Source organism: Oppia nitens, unplaced genomic scaffold (assembly GCF_028296485.1).
Source record: "Oppia nitens isolate AA-2021 unplaced genomic scaffold, nextdenovo-longstitch-racon4-pilon3 scaffold4_pilon_pilon_pilon, whole genome shotgun sequence".
Taxonomy (NCBI): Eukaryota; Metazoa; Arthropoda; class Arachnida; order Sarcoptiformes; family Oppiidae; genus Oppia; species Oppia nitens.
Genome location: NW_026533232.1, coordinates 6,103,171 through 6,127,258, shown reverse-complemented (window position 1 = coordinate 6,127,258; position 24,088 = coordinate 6,103,171). Strand labels below are relative to the sequence as shown.

At 22.8% G+C, this 24,088-nt stretch overlaps 2 protein-coding genes across 2 annotated transcripts; one reads left to right on the top strand and one right to left on the bottom strand.

Moving 5' to 3' along the window:
- The first annotated feature begins 102 nt into the window (after positions 1–102).
- Positions 103–17,909, top strand: LOC128959554 (tyrosine-protein kinase transmembrane receptor Ror2-like). Its single transcript, XM_054305538.1, has 7 exons — positions 103–375; positions 443–546; positions 5,655–5,960; positions 14,502–15,261; positions 15,321–15,376; positions 15,474–15,838; positions 17,043–17,909. Exons 1-7 carry the CDS (start codon positions 311–313, stop codon positions 17,886–17,888), a joined length of 2,502 nt encoding a protein of 833 aa, XP_054161513.1. The 5' UTR covers positions 103–310; the 3' UTR covers positions 17,889–17,909.
- A 1,919-nt stretch (positions 17,910–19,828) lies between these two features.
- On the bottom strand, positions 19,829–24,018 carry LOC128959524 (tetratricopeptide repeat protein 39B-like). Its single transcript, XM_054305499.1, has 17 exons — positions 23,721–24,018; positions 23,443–23,483; positions 23,282–23,380; positions 23,073–23,148; positions 22,561–22,678; positions 22,321–22,453; positions 22,122–22,224; positions 21,881–22,058; positions 21,544–21,611; positions 21,389–21,448; positions 21,229–21,320; positions 20,996–21,160; positions 20,812–20,929; positions 20,624–20,735; positions 20,464–20,549; positions 20,305–20,336; positions 19,829–20,235 (listed from the first exon to the last, which is right to left on the bottom strand). The coding sequence occupies exons 1-17, from the start codon at positions 23,733–23,735 to the stop codon at positions 19,836–19,838; spliced, it is 1,896 nt and encodes a 631-aa protein (XP_054161474.1). The 5' UTR covers positions 23,736–24,018; the 3' UTR covers positions 19,829–19,835.
- Positions 24,019–24,088: the final 70 nt, after the last annotated feature.

Sequence of the window (24,088 nt, the reverse complement as noted above, 5' to 3'; positions counted from 1 at the left end):
AACATTAGTACAGTTAGTATACAATAGAATGTTGTTATAAACAGTTGACTCATATTTACTGTATTTTCAATATACTATACATTCGTTTTTTTATTATTCTTAAGCTTTAATTAAACAAAAAGTAAATAATGTATTAATTATTGTAATAAAAACAGTGTTTATATTACATGACATTTGATGGCAAGTCATGTCCACACATGACATGTCACTCATGTCTGTTTGGACCAACACTTCCAACACTTCCAACACTTAACAATGACTTTGTGTCTTATTTAACATCAAAACAAAAAACAATAGATTAGATGAAGTGATGGCCATCTTTGACACAATTGATATCTATTTGAGACAATTAATGGCATTTAATAAATACTATTCGTATGTATTATTGTTTTAATTATATGTAAAACAAACGTTTGATTTGTTTTTGTTGTCTTTGATATAGTGGTCGAAGTCTTTTACTATTAATAATTATAATTTTGGTGACAACTCTTGATGTCATACCTCCGGTGTTAAGCAAATTGTCAACAAAATCATCCAATTTTACCGGTATTTAAGTTATATTATAATTTAATGTCTACTTAATTGTGGTCACTGTCGACAAGTTTGCCACAAAATATAGAAATTTTTTATTTATTTATCATTTTTTTCTAAAATAAATATTTAAATTTAAACTTTTTTTAAATGTAAACATCGATAATAAACAATTTTCTAAATATTTTATAAGTAAATCATTGTATAATTAAAGCTAACAAAAAATAGAAAAATCATATAATTAAATGTTATTATTTTTAAATACATAAATAAATAAAATAATTATTTATTTTATTGAATATAAACTATTTAATACAAAATTTCCAACATTTAAATAATTTGCTTATTATTTATAACTTATAAACATATATTAATATTTGAATATTACTTACAATTTTGAAATAATAATTAATAAGAGATTTGTTTTTACGAACTTCTGAAAGTGTTATTTTTGTCCGATATCTGTATAAATAAATTATGACTTGGATTGAGATTTGGATAGAGTATCAAAAATAAGGTATTAATATAAGGGATGACCAACTAAAATGACTATCTATCTCATGAGGAAAATATTGAAAATGGCTATTAAAGTATCAAAAGTTGCAGTTTTAAAATTATAGTTTTATATAAAACCAGAAATAAATTAATATAAAATTAATATGCATTTTACTTATAGAATCACATATTAATTAAAATGTTAAATTAAATATTTTTATTTATATTGAATCAAGTATTATTGAGTCATATAAATGTTAACTTAATAATAGTTATATATTATAAAAAATATACAAATTATATATATTTTTTGATAAAAAAATGAAAAATTATTAAATTTTATAAATAATTTGCATTAAATGCTGTATTTATATTTTAATATTTGATTTGTAAGTGTTTTTTGGTCTTTAATTTAAAACTTGCTCCAAGGCTCAATTACAGTACCTAAAAATAAATGTTTTTAATTAAATTGTTGTTTATATATCTACATTATATAATACTGATATTGTAATATTATACCTATATCTGATATTTATTAAAATTTAAAAGGTAATACAAACTAATTTACCACATATTATAAAAATTATATAGTGTTTCATATTATAATCATTGACTGAAATTGTAATTTTTATAATCAAAGTTTTTGTTTTTCAAATTATATATATATATATATATATATATATATTTATTTATTTAAAATCATTTATTTTAAAAAAAATATAAAATACAAATATTTTTACATAAACAACTATTTCATTGTTAAGCAAACATTTTAAATCATTTAAAAAATAAATATCATATTTTGAATAAATAGTATTTTGACATAACTGTAATAGTTATTGTCATAAAAAAGGACAAATATTTTATTGATTTGACGTTTTTATGATTTTTATGTCTATTTATTTTTTTAATTTTATGGAAAAAATTGAGATTAAAGTACACATTGATTAATGTTTGAATTGCCGTTACTATGTGATTAACTTATATATATATTAATGATTATTATTATTATTATATTTAGTTATTCCTATTAGATTACATATATTTCAATTTATCATTAGTATAGAAAATTTAGACTAATATCATAGGAGGAAATAATTTAATTTAAAAATAGTTTTTGGTGTCCCAGTGATTGAGTATTGGCTTAATTTAAGCATAAGTATTACAATTATTATCGACCAAAACTAATCAATTTTGGATTAACATTTGGTATTTAGTTTATCATTATTTAAGAGTATAAGATAAATATAGTCTTAAATAATGATTGTATTTATTGAAAAGTCTCGATAATAAGCAATCGTTTCTCTAATTGTGAGTAAATTGAAAAGCAATTGATTGACAATTTTGTTGATATAATAATTCATAGTTTTCTTAAATCAGTTCTTAACTAAAGATCAACAAAACCAGTGATGCATTGAATCATATACTGTATATGAAAGCAATGTTTGTAATAAATTTGACACACAGTGTGAAACACAGTCTTTTAAAACAACTATTTGTCTGACTGTATGTCTGTGTGTGTGTAAGTCTATAATCCCGGAGCTCATATCATAGGCTCATACCTATTATTTTTGTTAAGGGGAGATTCACATATTACGTTCGCACTTGAGGGGAGGGGGTGGTCGGCCAAAACGAACTTTTGCGAACGAGGAGAAGGGAAGGGGTAGAGACCTTAAGAGCGTTCGTATTTATATAATATTTTATTTCCTAATTGTGGGGGCGTAGCGGTTAGGGACATTTTTAAAATGACTACATGATACAATTGCGAACATTAGGGGAGAGAGGGGGTCTATATTTGTTAAAAAAGTGCGAACGTAACATGTGAATTGCCCCTAACGTATTTTCTTCATCAATTCATATTTCTATTTCTATTGTTTGCATTTCCACATTCGTTACGCTATTCGACTATATTTATAAATATAAGTCTATCTACTCATAAGCTTTTGAAAAATATTTAAAATCCAATTATATATTTAAATTATGTTAAATTAATTTCTAATATATACTAATTGTAAATTAGATTTGTTTTAATTTATTGTACAGTAATTATATCATAAGTTATTTTGAAACGTGATTTGAATTATTTAAATTTTATTATATAGTGATATAATTTTTGTTTAAATTTTATGTTTTCAATTTTTATTATAATATTAATACATATTGTATTAGTACAGTAAAATATAAGTTATATTTTAATTTAGTAAACATTTAACATAAAAGTTGTATTAAGTTAATAAACACTATAAATGTTAGATATCTTAAATTAATATTAGATACAAAATTTATTTATAAAATATATTCTTTATGTTATTTAATAAAATTGTTTTTTTAAATTTTTGATTATGTATTTAATTGTTATTTGTTGACTAATAAAAGATTATAATTAATATAAGTGTCAAAAGCCATAATTCAAAATATATTTCTTTTGTATCACAACTTTATCTTTTATTATATTATATATTATATAACTTTTACAGAAATGACTTTCTCATTATGAGACTCTCTCTCTCTCTCTCTTTCTCTCTCTCTCTCTCTCTCTCTCTCTCTCTCTCTCTCTCTCTCTCTCTCTCTCTCTCTACTTATTTCTCTTTCTATTTAGGTATCGGTTGACTGTCGTTGCTGTCAATTATCACTGAATAGCTTTATTGCCTGTTCTTTGGGCAGCATTTTGTGTTTGATTATAACAAATATTATTTTTCACAAATATGTCAGCATTTGTTATGGACATCCAATTCCTATGTCTGTCCCCAAAGCACTGGTCAATACTGTGTTGTCATTTCCCTTCTGAATTTTGACCAAAAGTTTTACAATTTATTATATTTTCCTAAATTAATGTTAACTGTTATTGATATATTGATATATTAATAATTTTAATAAATTGATACAAAATATCAATAATTACAATATTAATACAATATATTATATATGAGTTTTATATTTTGTTAAATATTTTTAAATAAAAAATTTTTAATAATAAATACAATATTAATGTTTATATCATATGTAAAATATTTAAAAAAGCATAAATAATACATAATATCTTTATAGTATAGAAATGACAGAAAATTTGATGCAATAATAATATTTAAGAGACTCTTCTCTCTATAATATTATAAAAATATTAATCTTCAAACATTTTAAAAGAATCTGAAGACTATTTTAGTAAATAAATAGATTTCTGAATAAAATTAGTTTTCAATGGACAATGAGTTTATAAGAAAATAAATGTTTGGTTTAGACTTCGGGTAAAGTCATGTAAAATATTGTTTCACTGATAAGCCGTCATAAAGAAGATTCAGTCGATTCACTAAACAATCTTTTTTTCTTTACTTTAACTTATAATTTATTGTATTTTTATATTGGTTTCTTAAATCTCTAACAAAAATTACATTGAATTTATTAAAAAAAACTTATATACATTTTATTTTTGTACATAATATTACTTTATACTCTTATAATGAATATGCTGTAGATTTACTTTTTATCAGAATATGTATTAAAATTATATATTTAATTGAATGCTATTTTTAAAACGCTTTCCTTTATATTCTATACTATTTAGTATAATATAGTACAGTATGATAGGCACTTGAATATAGTAAATATAATACAGTATAATCTTCAATAATTGGTTTTTATAAATAACAAAATAATGCTAATACTTGTATAATTTTAAAATAATGTATTTTAGCTGAAAATCAATAAAAGAGCTTAAAATGTTTGTCATATTTGTAGTAATTGTTTAAAAGTGGTTGCACTTGTTTGTTATGTTTTTACAACACATGCAATGTATTAAATGCTTGAAATACTGTACACAACATATATTATACCAGTTTTACAACACAATGTATAACTAACTGACTATTGATTCAATAGTATTGAATAAATCTCTTATTGTATGACAACAAATGTTGATATAGTATTCCCGAGCCTTACATTTAAGTAAACTTTTTAGTGACTGACTGACTGACTGACTGACTGTTGATTATTTACGGATGAATTTCCTGTGATTTTCCAAACGCTAAAAGCAATTGATATACTTTGAGATGCATTTGGTTTCCTATAGTTAGACATCTCTTCTCTAAAATGAATACATGTCTTCACAATTAGGTCTTTAGAGTCAATGATTCGATTAGTTTGTTGTCATTTCCGTCTCATAAATATAAAAATATGTGTAAAGACTTGTCTTGAGTTACATAATATCACTTCATATATCTCTTTAATGTAATGAAAGTATTGTATGTTTTCAAATAACTACTGTATAGATATAATAACTTATAAAACTTCAAGCCTTACATTAGTATTGATTCAATATATTGTAAAATAATATTATAAACATTACATTTCATACACTTTTTATGACATAAATATATTAATCTTTTTAAATGACTATTTATAAATCAAATATTTCTATTATCAAAAGAGATTAATTTAATTTATTTATACAATACTTGATAAAATGAAATCATTCAATACAATTCTCATTTTTCTATTATTACTGTAGTATATTATAGTATAATATGAAAACATTAGTTGTTTTATTAATTTTACATAAAAAGCAAATTAACTTTCAAATATCATAAGAGTTTATACGATTTTTAATTATGAACTAATTGTATGTAATATAGGACCAAAAATAATAGTGGGACCAAAAAATGTGACGGCAGTGGTTGGCCATAACATATCGTTTTTATGTATTATTGACTCTATAAGTGAACTTAAAGTACAGTTTTCATGGCTTAAGAATGGATGGCCTTTAATAGAGACACCAATTGGTCCGACGGGACAAACAAGAGTTCATATGATACATAACGATACAATCGCTTCATTATCTTTGAATAATATCAGTACAACTGATGATGGATTATATCGATGTGTCGCTCAAAACCATTTAGGAGTCGTTATCTCGTCAGAGGCCAGTCTTATTGTCGAAGGTTTGTATCAATTAATTGTATATTTTTCATATATTTTATAATATTAATATATTAATAGTAAATTTTATTGTAAATTACATAACATTGTTCAAAATATTTTAGTATTTCGTACAATAGTATACTATTCTACAGTATACATGTATAAGTTGTATAAGTTATAAGTGTACATAAATACCATATCGATATACTACAGTATTATAAATTTAAGTAATATTAATATTATTTTTTATAAAATGGTAATATCTGTATAAATATAAATATAAATGGTTAATTAGTACTAAATTACTTTTATAATTAAATAACAAGCATTTTGTTGGTTATATTCTAATTGGTACTAAAATTTAGTTTATTATATAAATAAATATATTATTAACTACTATTTGAAAATAAATACACATTTCTTGAATACAATCAATCATTTGTTTCATCAATTTTTAAAATGACTTAATTGTGGATTTAACAGAATTTTAAATTATTAAATTTATAATAAAGAATTAAAGCATCAAATGATGAAAATAGAGAGAGAGAGAGAGAGAGAGAGAGAGAGAGAGAGAGAGAGTCATAAAATTGATGAAACGGTATGTTTGAAATGTAGTCCAAAGTGAACGGTTTGATCGTTTTAGTGTAGAAAATCTCTGGAGAGTATCAAATGATTGAAGAAGTCATGTAAGACATCGATTGCCACAACATCTCATCCATTGTATTATTATTGTTGGATAACTTATTGACTTCTTTTCACATTTTGTCATAACTTAATGACCAGAAAACAGTAATCTTTACGATTCTCTATTATAGACACATATTTTATAATTTTTACTTTTAAAAAATCTATTTTCATAACCCATTGATTTTTTAGTAAATTAATTTTTTTAATTTAAAAAAGTCTTTATTCTTTTGACATAAAATTATAATTTTTGAAAATTATTTTTTAGTCATTTTAATTTACTAATTGAATATATATTTATTTTATTATAAAAAGTAAAAAAGTTTATAGTTATATAACATTTATTCCATAAACTATATTAAACATTGAAACCACATTTTATACAGTTTAAGATTATATTGTTATATAAAGTATACAACCATTTAATACATTTATTATAGAAAAAGCTCAACATTTATGAACAAATGATTTCACATAATTAAAAACATTTCAATGCAAATGACATTAGATTTGTATAAAAATTACTTCCAATATTAATCATACGGTTTTTATGTTATAGAATTTAAAATTATAATAACAATATTTCATATTAAACTATATTTTCCTGTATTTGAAATATGAAATTTAAATTTAAAAATTTTATATATATTTTAAAGCAACATACATAATGTAAATACTGTATACAATAATATTATATTTATTGTTAAGTTTATGGTTACAAAATTATAATATATGTCACATTTAAATAGCCCTTAAAATAGAATATTATATATTATGTACAGTATATACAATTGACTCCAAAATCTATAACAACAAAAAAATGTATCAATTCATGTAATCACTGATATTTTTAGCTTAATTTGTATTACAGGAAAATAACAATTAAGATTTTTTGTCTAAAAGATAAAATTTCTTATCTAAATTATTACTGTATTTAAGATAAACATATGATAAATATATTATATTTGAATTAATCAATAGAAAGTTTGGTAATATAATTAATACATAATTAATTATAAATATATGCCAGTGTTTATAGTAATAATTGTTAAACACAATGAATAATTTAATTTCATAATATGACTGTTTCACACCTTTGCTCTAAATACTGATTTATACAATAATTTTATAATTACTATATTAATGGTATTATTTTACTGTTTATGAATTCAATAAACAAATATTATATAAACTTCTTAATACAATCTATAATATAATTATTGCACTGTTTAGTAGTTGTCTGTCTACAGTTTTAGTTAAATATCATTTATGTCCAAATTTTTATAATATAAAACATTATATTTAATTAAGATTCACTCAAAATTGAAGTTTGCTATACAGATATAAATACTGTGTATACTATAAATTAGAATAAATTAATAATAAACAGATATTTCGATTTTTATTTTATATTTTATTCAATTAATGTAAAAATTACTCAATAGTAAATTTCGTTTTAAAATCAAACTATTTTTGATTGATTAGTCACTAAATTTCGTGTTATATTATTTATATTATTTATATTATTTTAAATTTTATTGTCTTATTGTTTATATTAAACATAATACAAGCAATTCTTGACTAAATGCTGTTATTTGCATAAAATATTCACAAAACTAATAATATGACGAATAACAAGAAGACTATATAAATAATAACAACAGTAAAGTCTAATTTAAGCCTTAAAGCAGTTTTATTTGTCAAATGTGTGTCTTTTTTTCATTTTATATTCAGATTGTGCTTCTCTATCACTTTACAAACATATTTATATTTAAGAGAATACTAGTTTAAGTTATTTAACTAAATAAGTAAATCAATATTTGATAGAATAAAAGAAATATATATTTATTGCAAAAATTTTGAGATTAATCTTTTAGTTGAATAGTTATAGAAATAGAAAAACTTTAGTTTAATATTTGTTAGCAAAATCTCTGAAGTTTAGAAAAATAAATAATTATTTTTGATAAATCTTTTATATTTAAGTTTATATTCTTTGTTATTATAATTTCAACAATTTAGATAATGTGTCTAAAAATAAAATTTGCCATAACTTAAGTTTTGTCTTAATTATTATATGCAGTGTAAAGATCTTTTAAAGTATTTATAATTATATTTTAAATTAATCATTTAAGATTGATTAATTGCAAATTAAATTCAAAACACTATTTTATACTGTAATATACACTTAACAATAATACTATACAATAATACATCAAAAAATTTATGTATTTTATTTATATTATATCAACAATTTTAATGCCATTCATTACACATAAGCAGACATTAAAGCTATTCATTTAATTTTCAATTGCTATTTATTTTTTCATTTAAATGTCTATAAGAGCAGTATTTTGATTGTTTATACCTATTATGGACGATATTGTTCAACATTATACACATATGAAGTTTTTTCTGAAAGTATTTACAATTAATTTTATATAACATGTTAGCATGTTATATAACAATCATTTTTAATATCCAAAAATTTTTTGAAATAACAAATAACACATTAAATAACAAATTTGTATTAACTCAATTGTATCGTACTATTTAATATATAAAAATTGAATTTATATCATAATATTAATACATTTTGTTTATTGCATTGTCTTTTAATATTGGTTTAAATCATTAAAGATAATACAATATATAGCTTATAGTTTATGAATGAGTGGAATGCATGGATCGATAATGAATTTTGTTGTGAATATCTATATATTTATTATAAATAATAGAAATGAAGATTTAATGTGAAATAATTGTGCAGAAAAATCTATAATATGACTCTTCAAAAGCATTGTATGCCTATTATGATAGTGTTGTCCATTGAGTGCTATTACTATTAAAAGCATTTTATTTAAATTTACAGATAAACACAATTCCGGTCTAAAGATGTGTTCATATATTCAAAAAATAATATATAAATTTTCTCTACATTACATCAAAATATTATATTATTACATATATTGCACACATTACTCGACAAATATTAATAATTGAATTGAATGCCATATTTTTATGTATTGAATAGTATTTTTATATTAAATATAATTTTTAAGACAAAAAAAACGACAAAATTCTTTTGTCGATTTAATTAATGTTTTCTTACGAGTTATAAACCGTTATATTATTTAATTTTTTATTATTTTCAATATATTTATAGTTATTTTTATAAAGCAATTTCTATATGAGTGCTTACAAATTATTTTTGAAACAAAATTTAATATAAATCATTTTATAATATTTATATAAAAATATCGGTTATTTAACAAACTTAAAGCTTTAAAAGTTTTAGACACAATATTCTTATTTTAAAATTATTTGAGAGTTTAGTTGATTTTTTTTCTAACTGTTTGTTCTTGCATTAAAACAAAAGATATTTACTAAATAAAAAATTATTAATTAATAAAATTGAAATTGAAATTAGTCAATGTATAATATATTTACAGTTATTAAATGATTTAGCAATACATTGATTTAAATTCAGTTAACATTCATACAGTTATTTTCCATTTGTTTAAATATTCATTTGATGCTTTGAAACCACAAATAAAAGCCAAACAAAAAAATAGTGAATGTTTTGAAAATTGAATGACTGATAACATATTTTCAATACAATAATATTGTTTGTTTTTTGTTATATAAAATTTTGGTTTTCTATTTATATATAAAATGTTATGTCACGTAAAATATAAAATATAAGGAATAATATATGAAATTACATATTTGTTGGTCAGCTCTAAACTCTTGAGTTTAGTCAATACAGCTTATACTGTGTCTACTATTTTATAGTATTATTGAATAGAGTAGAGAATCAAATAACTGTTTTGTTTTTTCAATTAAAAGGTAAAAACCGGAATCGAAACCGGTTTTTGATCCGATTCTGTTCATTATTTTTGAATCGTTTTTAATTAAAAATTTTGAGTAATTATTTACAAAATTTTATTGTTTATTAAAATAACTTTTCTTTTTTGCTATAGCTATCTGATAGTATCATTGATAGATATAATTAATTTGCATTATTATTGAATTTACAATTTATTTATAATGTTATAATTTGTTATGTTTTGGTATTATGACTAAATTCGGTTCGGTTTTGAAAATATATTTTTATTTATATTATAAAATTTAATACATATATGAAATTTTGTTTGTTCACCAATGAATTCATGATATGTTGTTAAAAATTTTATTATTAGTTTATTATTTAATATTGAATTTTTACAAAAGTCTTAGTCATAAGTAGTGTATTGATTAATAATTTTTTATACTCTATTAAATAGTTGTTATAATAGTTGCTAAAAAAAGTCAAATAGTTTTTAAAATAGTTATTTAAGCTGTATTAAATAGTTGTATATAGTTGCTAAAAAAGCCAAATAGTTATTGAAATAGTTATTTATTTTTTATAAATATTTCAACTGATATATAATTCATTTGTTTTCAGCATATTTACAAAAATGATTTATATAAATAAACTAATTATTTCTATTGTTAAAAAAGTTATATGAGTTAATAACAGTTTACGTATTTTATATAATTTATATAACTATTACTTTTTGTTTTTACATATATTTGTGCTTAATTTTACAATTTAATGCTTATATTTTTCAAAAATACTGAAATAGTTATTTATAAGTTTTTATAGTTTCTAACACAACAAATAGTTATTTATAGTTATAATAAAATTTCGGAAATAGCGTCCACTGGTCAAGTTAGGTGGATATACTAAGTCCCAGTTATAAGCTTTGAACCGACAAAATAATTTTTTAGTTGGAAATCAAGACACTAGTCATAAGTTACAACTTTTTATTGATTAGTTGACAAACGAAAATTTGGAAATAAAATAATTTTAATTTTTAAAGTTTATATTATATATGTATTTATTTGCAATTATTTGCAATCTTTTATTTGCAACTATGGTTTTGAACAACAAGTTTGATATATTTACTTTTTATGAAATATGGCACAGGTATGCGGACACAGCAATTATCTATATTTCGAAAACTAATAGATATTTAAAAATCTATAAATTGCTAATTTTATTTCATCTAAAAATACTAAATACAAATTTCAACAAAAACTTGAATATTATTAGTTATTAGTTTTATTTTTTAAACTTTATGTAGATAAAGATATATACTTTAAAAGCATTTAACAAATAACTAAATATTTTAAATTATTATATAAAATAGTATTCCTATTAATTTTTTTGGTTTGTTGTATTAGATATCTATTTAAGCCTTTAATGTCAGAAACATGTTTTTATAATCAATTTTTCGCATTAATGATAACACTTTTGGTATATACAGTGTATAACTTATAACCTATTGTATGAATTTATGAGTTGCAATAAATTGTCACAATATTATAGATATTACTATTCATTTGCATTATATTACTGATCATTTGATGCTTATATAGAATTATATGAATATAATATATTCGTAATAATAATTTCATTGATTTACTCATTTGTCATTTTATTACACATATATTAACAGTTAATTTATAATATTTATTCTATTTTTATCAACTATTTTATTATAATGAATAATATTTTTTACAAATTATTGTTGACATATAATGTATTTTTATTTAAAATGTAAACTATTTTTACAATTTAATACAATATTTTTAAAAAATTTTATTGACGACTTCTCAGTTTTCATAAATATAGTATTTTATGACACAATTGATGACATGCATTGAATATTATTTGACGCTATTTTCAAAGATTTAGTTTAACTTATATATTGTATAAAAATGTTAGATGTGTTTAGTTATATGAAAATATCTCACATTTTCAGATAATTTAAACGCTTCGATAGCTTTTCTTTACATACAAGTCTTTTGTCAACTTTGTTTGTAACATACAATTGCAATAGACTTGCGTTGCATTCATAAAAGCTTGTATTTTATCTGTTATTTCTTATCACAAAAACTTATTTATCGCATACATTATGTATTATTTTGTATATTATATTGAATAAAAAATTTAAGAATTTTTAATTAATAGTCATTTGTATGAATATATTTTAGACATTATGTTCTACTATTATATTGATTATATGTCTTAAGTAATTTTAATGATGACTTATGTACTATAGTTTAGTTATAATAAATTAATTATAAACTTTTTTGAAATAATTCATGTGTTAAACCATAAATCAATAATTAATGTAAAATTTTGACAAACATTTTAGGGATTACTGTCTCAGTTCAGTGTATGTCTGGATTTTTCAAAGACTACAAATCCAGATAATTGATGATAATATATATATACTATATATATATATTTGAATGTCTTTGAATTAAATCTCTTAAGAATAAAATGACCGACAATTTTCAGATTTTTATATTATTGTTGAAATTCTTATGAATTGAATACAGAATTTTATTATATTTAAGATTTATAATTAAAATGATATTAAAATTATTTAAATCTTTACTAGAAGAGTATCAATGTCAATTTTAGTAAAAACATGTAATATAAAATTTAGTGTTTTACATTTAATTATAAATTTACAATTAGCCGTTGTTCACATATTACGTTCGCAGTTTTTAAAAAATCTAGACCCCCTCCCCCCCCTATGTTCGCAATTGTTCGCATGTAATGATATTTAAAAATTACGTTCGCATGTCCTTAACCCCCCCCCACCATTTAAATAAATATTTTATAAAATTATTTTCACTTTTAAAATAATCAAATAATAAAATAAATTAATATTATTCAAAAGTCATATATTTATTCAAAATTAGTTATTAAACCGTTTATCAAAGGATTAAGTTTACTCAAAATTAATCCCTTAAATTCATTCATTATTTAAATGCGAACGTTCTTATAGACTTTACCCCCTCCCCCCTCGTTCGCAAAAGTTCGCTTTGGCCGACCCCCTCCCCTCAAGTGCGAACGTAATATGTGAACAACGCCTTAAAGCATTTTTGACATTATTTTTTAAAAAAATATTTTCATAAAAGCTTTATAATAATTTAAATTTGTTTATAACTAAATTATACAAACTTTGTTTATATTACTATATTTATTTGAAACTCAATAAAATTCAATTTAAAGTGACTTTTAATAAAAAATATTTTAAGAATTTAATATATTATATATATATATATACTGTAATTAAAGCATTTATTATAATATAATAGAGATATAAAACTGTGTTTAATAAAATGATAATTATTATTGAAATTCTATTAATAAATGTATATTTGATAAAATTGTTGACTTTATTCATATTTTAAATTTTTTAAAAAGCCTTTGGCTATAAAAAATGGCTGTTTAAATGAAATGCTTGTATTATATTATATTTATATATTATTTGATAAATCTTTATATATATAATAATCTATATATATATTGTATATATTGTATATAAATTGTGATCAAATTGAGTGGGAATTCTATTTTATTGAATGGCATTTGAGTGACTAATATAATAAGTGAAGCAGAAATTACTTATAAAAAGTTCAGATCTTTTCTTTTTATGTCATATTTTTAAAACTCAAAAGTCCTTTACATTAATACTAACATAGCTTAAGCAAAATATTTTTATTTTTCAATCTAACATTATATAACTTGCATTAAATGCTTTATATTTAAGTGTAGTGCCAATACATCAGCTATTGATGTGAAATGTTATATATAAGTTGCAAATCGATCTGAATTTTGATAGAGAACTGCAATCCACTAACTGTTCAGTGGTTTGGGAAACAAATATTTCAATACCAATGCCAACAAAAACAGTAAAAAATGAGATAATAATGCAAAAGAATAAACACATATTTTTATGGTTTGATTGACAGCAAATAAATTCATAAATTTATGTTTTTTCAAAATATATTTACAATATTATGTCTATTCCCAGACTCCCAGAGCTTATTATTTGAACTACAAATGAACGAACAGACTGTTTCACCGATCAAGACTTCTTTGAGGGTCACAAGAGAGTCGGCAAATAATAATAAGCCTATGGTTTCGTCATACTGTGCTCCTTATACGGGAACCGTATGCCGCAAATATATACCACCAAATAGTTTGGTTTTCTTTAACTTAACCACCGATGACTTTGGCGTTCCTTTTCAGTTGAATGAAATGATTGCTCAAAATTTATGGACAGAACTGATATCATCACTTCAGGAGCCATGTCGTAGTGCAGCTGAGACTTTGTTGTGTTACTATGCATTTCCTCAGTGCCACTACACTCAGGGATCTCCTGTCAGTAAAATACTTTGTAAGGAGGATTGCATAGCTGTAAGGGAATCCCTTTGCAACCGGGAGTGGGCTCTACTCGAAGATAACAAACAAAAGGGAATATTTTTCAAATCTCGCGGACATTTCCGACTTCCTGAGTGTGATCTACTTCCAAGTCATGGCAACTTAACAGACCCTCCCTGTTCTCACGCGAGCCTAACTACCATTCAATACGATCAGGTCAGTCATCATTGTGTCAAAAATAGAGGAAGATTTTATCAGGGATACACCAATGTCACTAAAGAAGGCATACCATGTCAAAGATGGGACAGTCAAGTGCCTCACACTCATAATAGGCCACCCTTTGTGTTCCCAGAGATCTGGAACTCTGAAAATTATTGTCGAAATGCCGGAGGAGAAGAACCACATCCCTGGTATTGATATCATAATTATTTGTGTTATAAATGTCATACTATATAAAAATGTTTGACAGGTGTTACACAACTGATCCATTGGTTCGTTGGCAACATTGTTACATACCTTCTTGTGGTAAGAATTTGTTTTTGATGTGACATAAAACATAATTATATTTAACATTATATATATATATATATATATATATATTATATATATAATACTCTATTAGATCAAGAAGTTGTGGCAAATAACGAAACTATAGATCCAACTCTTATAGAAATCCTATCGACGCCTCTTCAGACTACTTTGAATCCGCCGCTTATTCTTATATTGACTTCAATTATTGTTTTAATCTTTGGTTGCCTTTTAGTAATTATACTAACAGTGTGTCGACTAAATAAGCACAGGAGGAGAGGCTATAACGCCACTCTTACTTGTGATGTCGAGATAGACCTCAGCAAACTTCCCTCCAATTTTGCTTATCATTCAACTGCAGTCAAATTGAATCCTAAATTAGAAGCCTTAGAGTATCCCCGAAATGACATTATTTACATCCGAGATATAGGTGCCGGTGCTTTTGGCAGAGTTTTTATGGTTAGTATCACTTATTACTAATTAGTGCATTACATTAACACTCAATTTATTTCATACAAATATTACTTTCTATTTCATTATATACACTAAATAATTGTTTTGTTGTACTGTTTTGTCAAATATATGCTAAACTATTTTTAGTGTTTAACATAAGATGTCTTATTTTAATAAATATAAAATAGTAATATAGAAATGTACTGTAATAACAATATAACAAATTTATTATACATTACAACAATATTTAGTTATATAATGGATTAAAAATATTTTCAATTAGAATATTGTTTTAATTTCTATTTAATATTCAATGTTTGATAAAGCAATTGTCAATTCAAGTCATGAATAATTCATTATTTTATATAAAAATTATTATCAAAAGTGTGTTGACTCGTTTTTTGTCAATATCTCTTTAAATATTATAGATAGAATAAAATTATATTTATAGTGTTGTACAATGTTTTTTTTTTTTTTTGAAGTATATCATAATATAGTACATTATATGTATAAACAGTATATAACTGTCAAAATTTAATATGTGGTAAATTAAAAGTGTCAAGGTATTTTGTAATGAAATTATTTTATTTAAATTCTATATTAGATGCTTAATAATTGTTCTTAAATATCTTGAAAAACTTGTCAAATGAATTTATATTTGGGATATAATATTATTACCAAATTTCAATATATCTTATAGTTTTTGAGATACAGTTAGTTTTCCATACACCCGGAGCTGCTATACATAGAATTTTAATGTATGTTCCAGTAAACCATGGTACCATAAAACTATTTTTCTTCTATCTATAATATTTAAAGAGATATTGACCAAAAACGAGTTACCACCTTTTTGACAATGATTTTATATGCATAATATAGTAATATTAATGCATTACTATACTATACTATACGAAGTATAATACAGTATGATATTATACAATTGATGTTAAAGTCGCTAAACTTTAGTGTTGCATCCATTTAGTAAATTACAATCAATTTATAAATATTTGTTAATATATGTTATTTATATATAAGTTATATACCGGTATATATTATAGCATATAAAATATCATACAATGATCCATAACCAAGAAATATAAATTATATAAAATATTTATCTATAATTTATTATATTAATACTGTATAATACTATATATTAATAGTTGTATAAAATGTTTGATTATTGACTACTGATTTGATTGGATTTTAGGCAAAAGCACCGAATCTTATGAAAGGTGAAGAAATGACATTAATTGCGGTGAAAATGTTGAAAGAAGAGGCAAACGAAGATCTTCAGACTAACTTTGAAAGAGAAGCATCTCTTATGTCAGACTTTGATCACCAAAATATACTCAAACTGTTAGGTGTTTGCGCTGTCGGTAAACCCATGTGTTTACTCTTTGAATATATGGGAAGAGGAGATCTGAATAGTTTTTTAAGATCTTGTTCGCCGTCTAATTACATAACAAGAGCGCCAAATAGCGATACCTATAATGATATCCGAATGAATCACTTGGATTTGGTTAATATAGCCAAACAAGTGGCCGCAGGTATGGTATATATGTCTGACCGTAAGTTCGTTCACAGAGATTTAGCCACAAGAAATTGCTTAGTTAGCAATCAGATGGTCGTTAAAATTGCAGATTTTGGTCTTTCGCAACGCATTTATAACTCTAACTATTATAAGGGGTCAGAACACGATGCCATTCCCATCCGTTGGATGCCTTTGGAGTCTATACTCTATAATAAATTTACCATTGAATCTGATTGTTGGGCTTATGGTATACTCCTTTGGGAGATATTCTCATTTGCACTTCAACCCTATTATGGTATGACTCACGAGGAAGTTGTCAAATATATCAAAGATGGAAATATACTCAATTGTCCCGATTCTTGTCCGCCATCCATATATCAATTGATGAAAACGTGTTGGAATAAGAAACCTAATAATAGGCCCGCATTTAAAACAATTCACAGAACTTTATGTGCCATTTATGAAGATATTTATAAAACTCATCAAAATAGTCGTTTCGATATAAGTCAAGTCCATTTGTAGTACTAATATACATATTTCACATATATTTAGCATTATATGACACACATATATATCATTTATATATATATATATATATATACTACACATTATACATAATACAATATATATAGATATATAAAATACGATAATTTAAATGATCTCACTTTCCTTCTCCACATTTTTTTGTTGTCTCACATAATATATCAAAATATATGATAACTGCCTAATGATGTCTTCCATCATCTCATTCATAGACATTAGGTATAAGTTTTAGTGTCTCAGCTCTTTATAATATAAAATAATCTTTTTTAATGATAAGAAATGCTATAATTTTAAGACTACATTATTTTACATTATTATTTAAATAGCCTTTTAGTTTTCAATTATTTATTTATGATTTTTAAGCCTAACGATCAATAAATAGTTCAAATATAATAGTTTTTTAGGCAATTATACCAAATATATGCTTCCGTTAAATTATAATTACAATAATTTATTTTTTCGAAACATAAACTTATAGTAATTATTTTAAATATTAATAATTATATTAATTTTTATTTAATTTGCAAAACAAAAATAATTAAGTATTGAATTAATTTTGAAAATGTTTTCAAAATTAATTAATCTAATGATTTATATGAAATGAATATTTAAAATTTAATTCATTCTTTAATAAAAATTAATAGCATTCAAAAATTTATAGTAATTTAAGTTTGCTTTGATTTTACATTATATGCTTAATTATAATATACCACAAAATTGAATTCAATATAATTTATCTAGAACAGTTGTTTGTTAATTAAATTATAATTATTAATATTAAAATAATCAAAAGTTGTATATATCTATAAATTGAATATTCTCTAATGATTACCAGTATCTCATAAAATATGAAAATTAAATGTATAGTCAATCATAAAAATCGAGTTATAAATACAATAAGTTTTAAATTCTTGTTTTAGTCCTATATTTCTAGGATTTAAAGATAAATGCTGGAAAATTTTATAAATTATTATAAATTACAATTATTAGTTATTTTATTAATAAAAATAACATAAAATAAATTAATCCTAGAATAAAAATTTAATTACTTTTACTATTAATTCATATTAAAATTAAAGCCTATATTAGCTAAAAATAAAAGTATATAGAGTACATATAACGTACAAAATGTATACTGTATTATGTACTGTACAATATTTTTCGTATATAGTTATTAACATTTATTATATTTAATTGTTTATATTTTTATTTAAACTATTATTCGTATCAAAATCTATTGAAAACTAATATTTGCCTAAATATAGTAAATTAAATTTAATAAATTAGTTTTCATGAATTTACTATTTTTCTTATAAATAATGCATTTTTACCACTACTTTCTTCCCTAGAAATGATAATTTTAAATATTATGGAGAGTTGTGTTGAGTTACAATAAATTCAAATATACATACATATTATGTTAAGCATAATAACAAATTTTAATATATTGTAATTTATCATTTATAATTCAAAATGATGTTATTGAAACATGTTTTAAATAAATATTTGAACATTATTTGATACAATGTAGTCAAAAATTTATAAAAATAAAAATTTTAATTATACATTCGTAAAACATCTATAATATATATATAATAAAAACTTAAATAACAATAGCAAAATCTAAGATAAAATATAATAATTTAATTTATCCAACTTTTATATATATATATATATAACTAAATTAACTAAAATTTAAATATTTATTTTTAAAATATAAATAAACAAAATTTCTTAACATATAAAAATTTAAATTTAACATAATATTAAAATTAATACATCAATCATTTATAAAAATTTAACAGTATTTTCATGTTTTCTAAATAATCTTAGGTTATAATTATACAGATATATAAAAATATTTCTATTATCTGTTATATTATAAATTAAAATCAGTTATAATTAATATAATTATCAGTCAATTCATTATAGTTTAATTTGATAACCATTTAAGTACTCTTCATATTCAGTTTGTTTGTTATGAGTGCTTGTATTAAGTGAAACATTACTTATCTTTTTTGACAATTCAGTGAATATAGAGCTGAATATAGTTGTGTTTTTCAGTTGATTGTCATTCACTGGTGATATAACAGAAGTTGACTCTTGAGATGAGTTCAAATCAATTTGTAGTTTTGATTTAATCACTCTCATAGCACAGTGAACCCGAAAGTGGACTATAGTTTCCAATAAATAGCCGGTATATTCATGTCTGGCTTTATTTAGCCAAACACGGGCTTCAGTCAACTCATTGACTGATAAATAAGTCAAACCCAACTCCATAGCAGAATGTGGTGCAAGAAATGTATCGTAAGTGATCCGCTTCTCACTAATTAATTTTAGTCATTATTTTAATATAAATTATAAATAATCTAAAAAATAGTTTCAAGTTATTTACCAATCAAGTACACCTTTAAAGCATTGTTGTGCCTATTTTACAAATTAGTTTAATTATATTTTTACAATAATATTTCATATTTTATATATATTATTGAATATATCATATAAATTATTTTTAATATATTAATATATATAATATAATGTATAAAAGTGATACCTGTAAGGGATAGCCTAAAAATCTCATACACATTCCTTTTAATAATAGTGCCAAAGCATAGTTATCAAGAGACCGTTCCTCAAATTCTATATAATTATATATAATAATAATATATTAATATTTCTAAATATTCATGTATTAAACAAAATCCAAAGCAAACCTAAATCATGTTTATGTAAAGTCACAGCATTTTCAACCCTATCTAATATAGGGTTTAGAAGTTTTGGTGAATTGCCAATTGCAGCGAATATATTCCATATATATTGAAATTCCTAACAATTTTACCGATTATGACAAATGTTTAATAACATATAAAAGATAGTCAAATAAAATGTAATAAAAACTCACTAAAGCAGGTAATAATAGAGTATTATTTTGGACAAAATATTTCTCTGATTGAGTTATCGCAAACTTCTCTGCCGGAACTGTTTTGCCCGCATATCTTATCTTCAATTTTGGAACAGTTCTGATGATTATATATTCAGATATAAATAAGATTCAAATATAAAATAAACAAATATTTAAGTTATACCGCAATAGATCCTCTATTTGTTCTTTAAGTTGTGGTTTGTTTTGTTCAATCATAATCATATACAGGTAAGTGGCGTATTGGTAGGTATAAGTGCCGGGCGACCATTTGCATTGTCGTCTCAATATATCTGCATATTTGGCAGAACTATCCCAATCGCATTGTACTCTTTAACAAATCATATCCATATGTTTTTATAGTCTGTATTTAAATTTAATGCAATTATATAAACTCACGAATGACACCATAATAGTTCCCAATAACAGATATTATGAAATTGTTTCCATTCGTCTTGAATTTCAATACATTTCTTATAATTTTCAATTGCCTTTTATTTAATCCAAAATAATTTAATAAATATATTTTAATACTTAAAAACCTTATAAAATGCAAAACCTCTTTAACATTTCCTCTGAGTTGTTCCAGTCTTCCTAAGAATAGCAGGAAGAATGCACTCTAAATATTATAATTATAAATCCAATACAACGTTACAAATTGTTTTCACTTATTGTGTTATTAATATAATAAATATCAATAGAAAAAATACAAACATTTGGATATATTTTTAAACTAAAATCCAATAATTTTTCCACACATTGCAGGTCTCCCTCTCCCAAACCTATTTATAATAAAATAAAACAAGAATTAAGTTATAAGTATAGCTATTGAGTGTCATATATTGTAATTATATCAAAGGTATATATCTATATGTGAGTTCATATATCAATATATTAAACATCTATTCCTAGCCTTAAAAGGGGTCAAATTAAATAATGTCAATGAACTCAAACAATAATAACATTTCTCTAAAGTTATCATTAAATACTAATAATTTAATATAATTTTATTGTTTTAATTTTACAATTTTAAATAAAAAATATAAATTACCAAATATATGTTCAATATAGCACTGGTAGCAAAGCATTATAAGTGCAGCCAATGGACATCTGAGACCTTCAGTCAATTGAGTTGATTGCTCTAAATCTGTAAATCCTTGTGCTCTGTCTCCGGAAAAGCCGACAAATTCAAGTAATTTTAATACTTTTGTTGGCATATGAGATATCATCTAAAATATAATTCAATAATTAACAAATATATGGCTTTAATATATGAAAATCAATAGACTAACTAAGTTGAAAGTCCCGATTCCCAGTCTCACTCCACTCTCAAAATGATTTCTTATGGATTCACTTTTCCATTCAGTTCTGTGATTTAATATATACATACATTCTCTGTATTGATTCAAATAAAATAAAGTTATTTTATTATATTTACACATAAGTAGATAATAAGTATTAATATATATATATATGTGAAATGTATATCACTTGTATGATTGATAGCAATTCCTAATACGAAAGGCTCCCTTAACGAGATTTAATAGATTTTGGTCCTCAAGAAATGTAAGCAAAGCTGTCATTAGAAGTGCTTCGGCGTAACAAAGCTCGGCATGTATTTCCTCTTTTCATAAGACAATAACATATATTATAGATAATTGTTTGCAACAATGAAAATACTGATAAAGAGTACAAAAGAGTGAGATATTTGAGATACGAGTCGTTAATTACCGTCACTATAATAGTTATAATTTGGACGCCAAACAACTCTTGTAATACTCGATCGCATCTTTCGACAACATATATCAATACAGTTTTGCAATGCATCCATAGCCTCCTGTATCTCAGTCTGAAACAAATTATTTATACATAATTATAATGTATTCAACTATAATGTATTCAACTATAATGTATTCAACTATAATGTATTCAACTATAATGTTTTAATTACACTAATTTTTTTTTTAATTTTTAAAAATCAACACTTTTCCAACATTTTATTTATATAACTTATATAAAATAAATCATAAGTATCGGGTGTTATGTTGAAAATCATATCAAACTAATACATTATTTATCATAAATTAAAAAACAGGAAATTTAAAGTTTTTCAATTAATTTATTTAACACAGAATAAAGTATATATCATAATCATATAATCATATAATAATAATGAAAATAAATAAAATATTGTAAATATGAAAAAAATTGTAGAAATAATGTCATAATAACAATAAACTTACTCTTTCTAAGGTAAGACATCCCTTAAGGAAGCAAAGCGTTCCCTTTCCCAGTGCGTGGTATAGACTCTTATGAGACCTAATTGACAATAAAGTCAAATACTTATTCAATTGTATTCAATAATAAATATCTCAATCATAATATGTTTATTAATTTAAAGAAAATTAATTAAAATCTATAAAATAAATTATAATAAAACCAAAAAACCAACCATTTTTCACAGGCATCCAGTGCTTCATGAAAACGATTATTGAGAGCCATGGCTAACAAATTAACCACTTCTTCAAGTGATACCTCCAGAGATGGGGCACTGGTTTAACATTAAAATATATTCAGACAATCAAATCAAATACTTAACATTTGTCGACTAACTCTGTATTTTGATCCCATGTATCGTTTGAAACGTTGTAAAACTATTTTATTAATTATAAAGTTTTTTGTATTTTAATTTAATCACTTATAAAATAATAGATTTTTATTTTAAAAATATTATTATTAGTGTATTTTTAATATCATAATAACATAAATTAATCCAAATTAATGATAATATTATAGTTTTAATATATTAATACAATGAATAAATCAATTCAATGGAAAAAGACATTTATATCAATTAAAAAATAACTGTATATTCAATGATAAAGACTTACCATCGCTGCAGACATAAGTAATAAACAAATGATAAAATAATATCACTTAATATCAGATGATTGAGTCAATTAAGACATCTTTGATAACAATAAGTATGTATTGTCTGATCAGTGGTGATGTCGACTATACATCAGTCATATCGTTGACTGTCTGATCATTTTGGGGTCACTTCTTAGCTTTCAATCATTAAAAGTGATGGTCGGCTATAACGGTGTCATAAGTGGGACAACACTTCAAATATAAGGGTTATTGACATCAATGTTCATCTCAGCTATGATTACATCACTAATACATACATCACATGTAAAGCAATGAATGCATTGATTTGAATGCAATTTCCAATACAAACAATCATAACGTTATTATA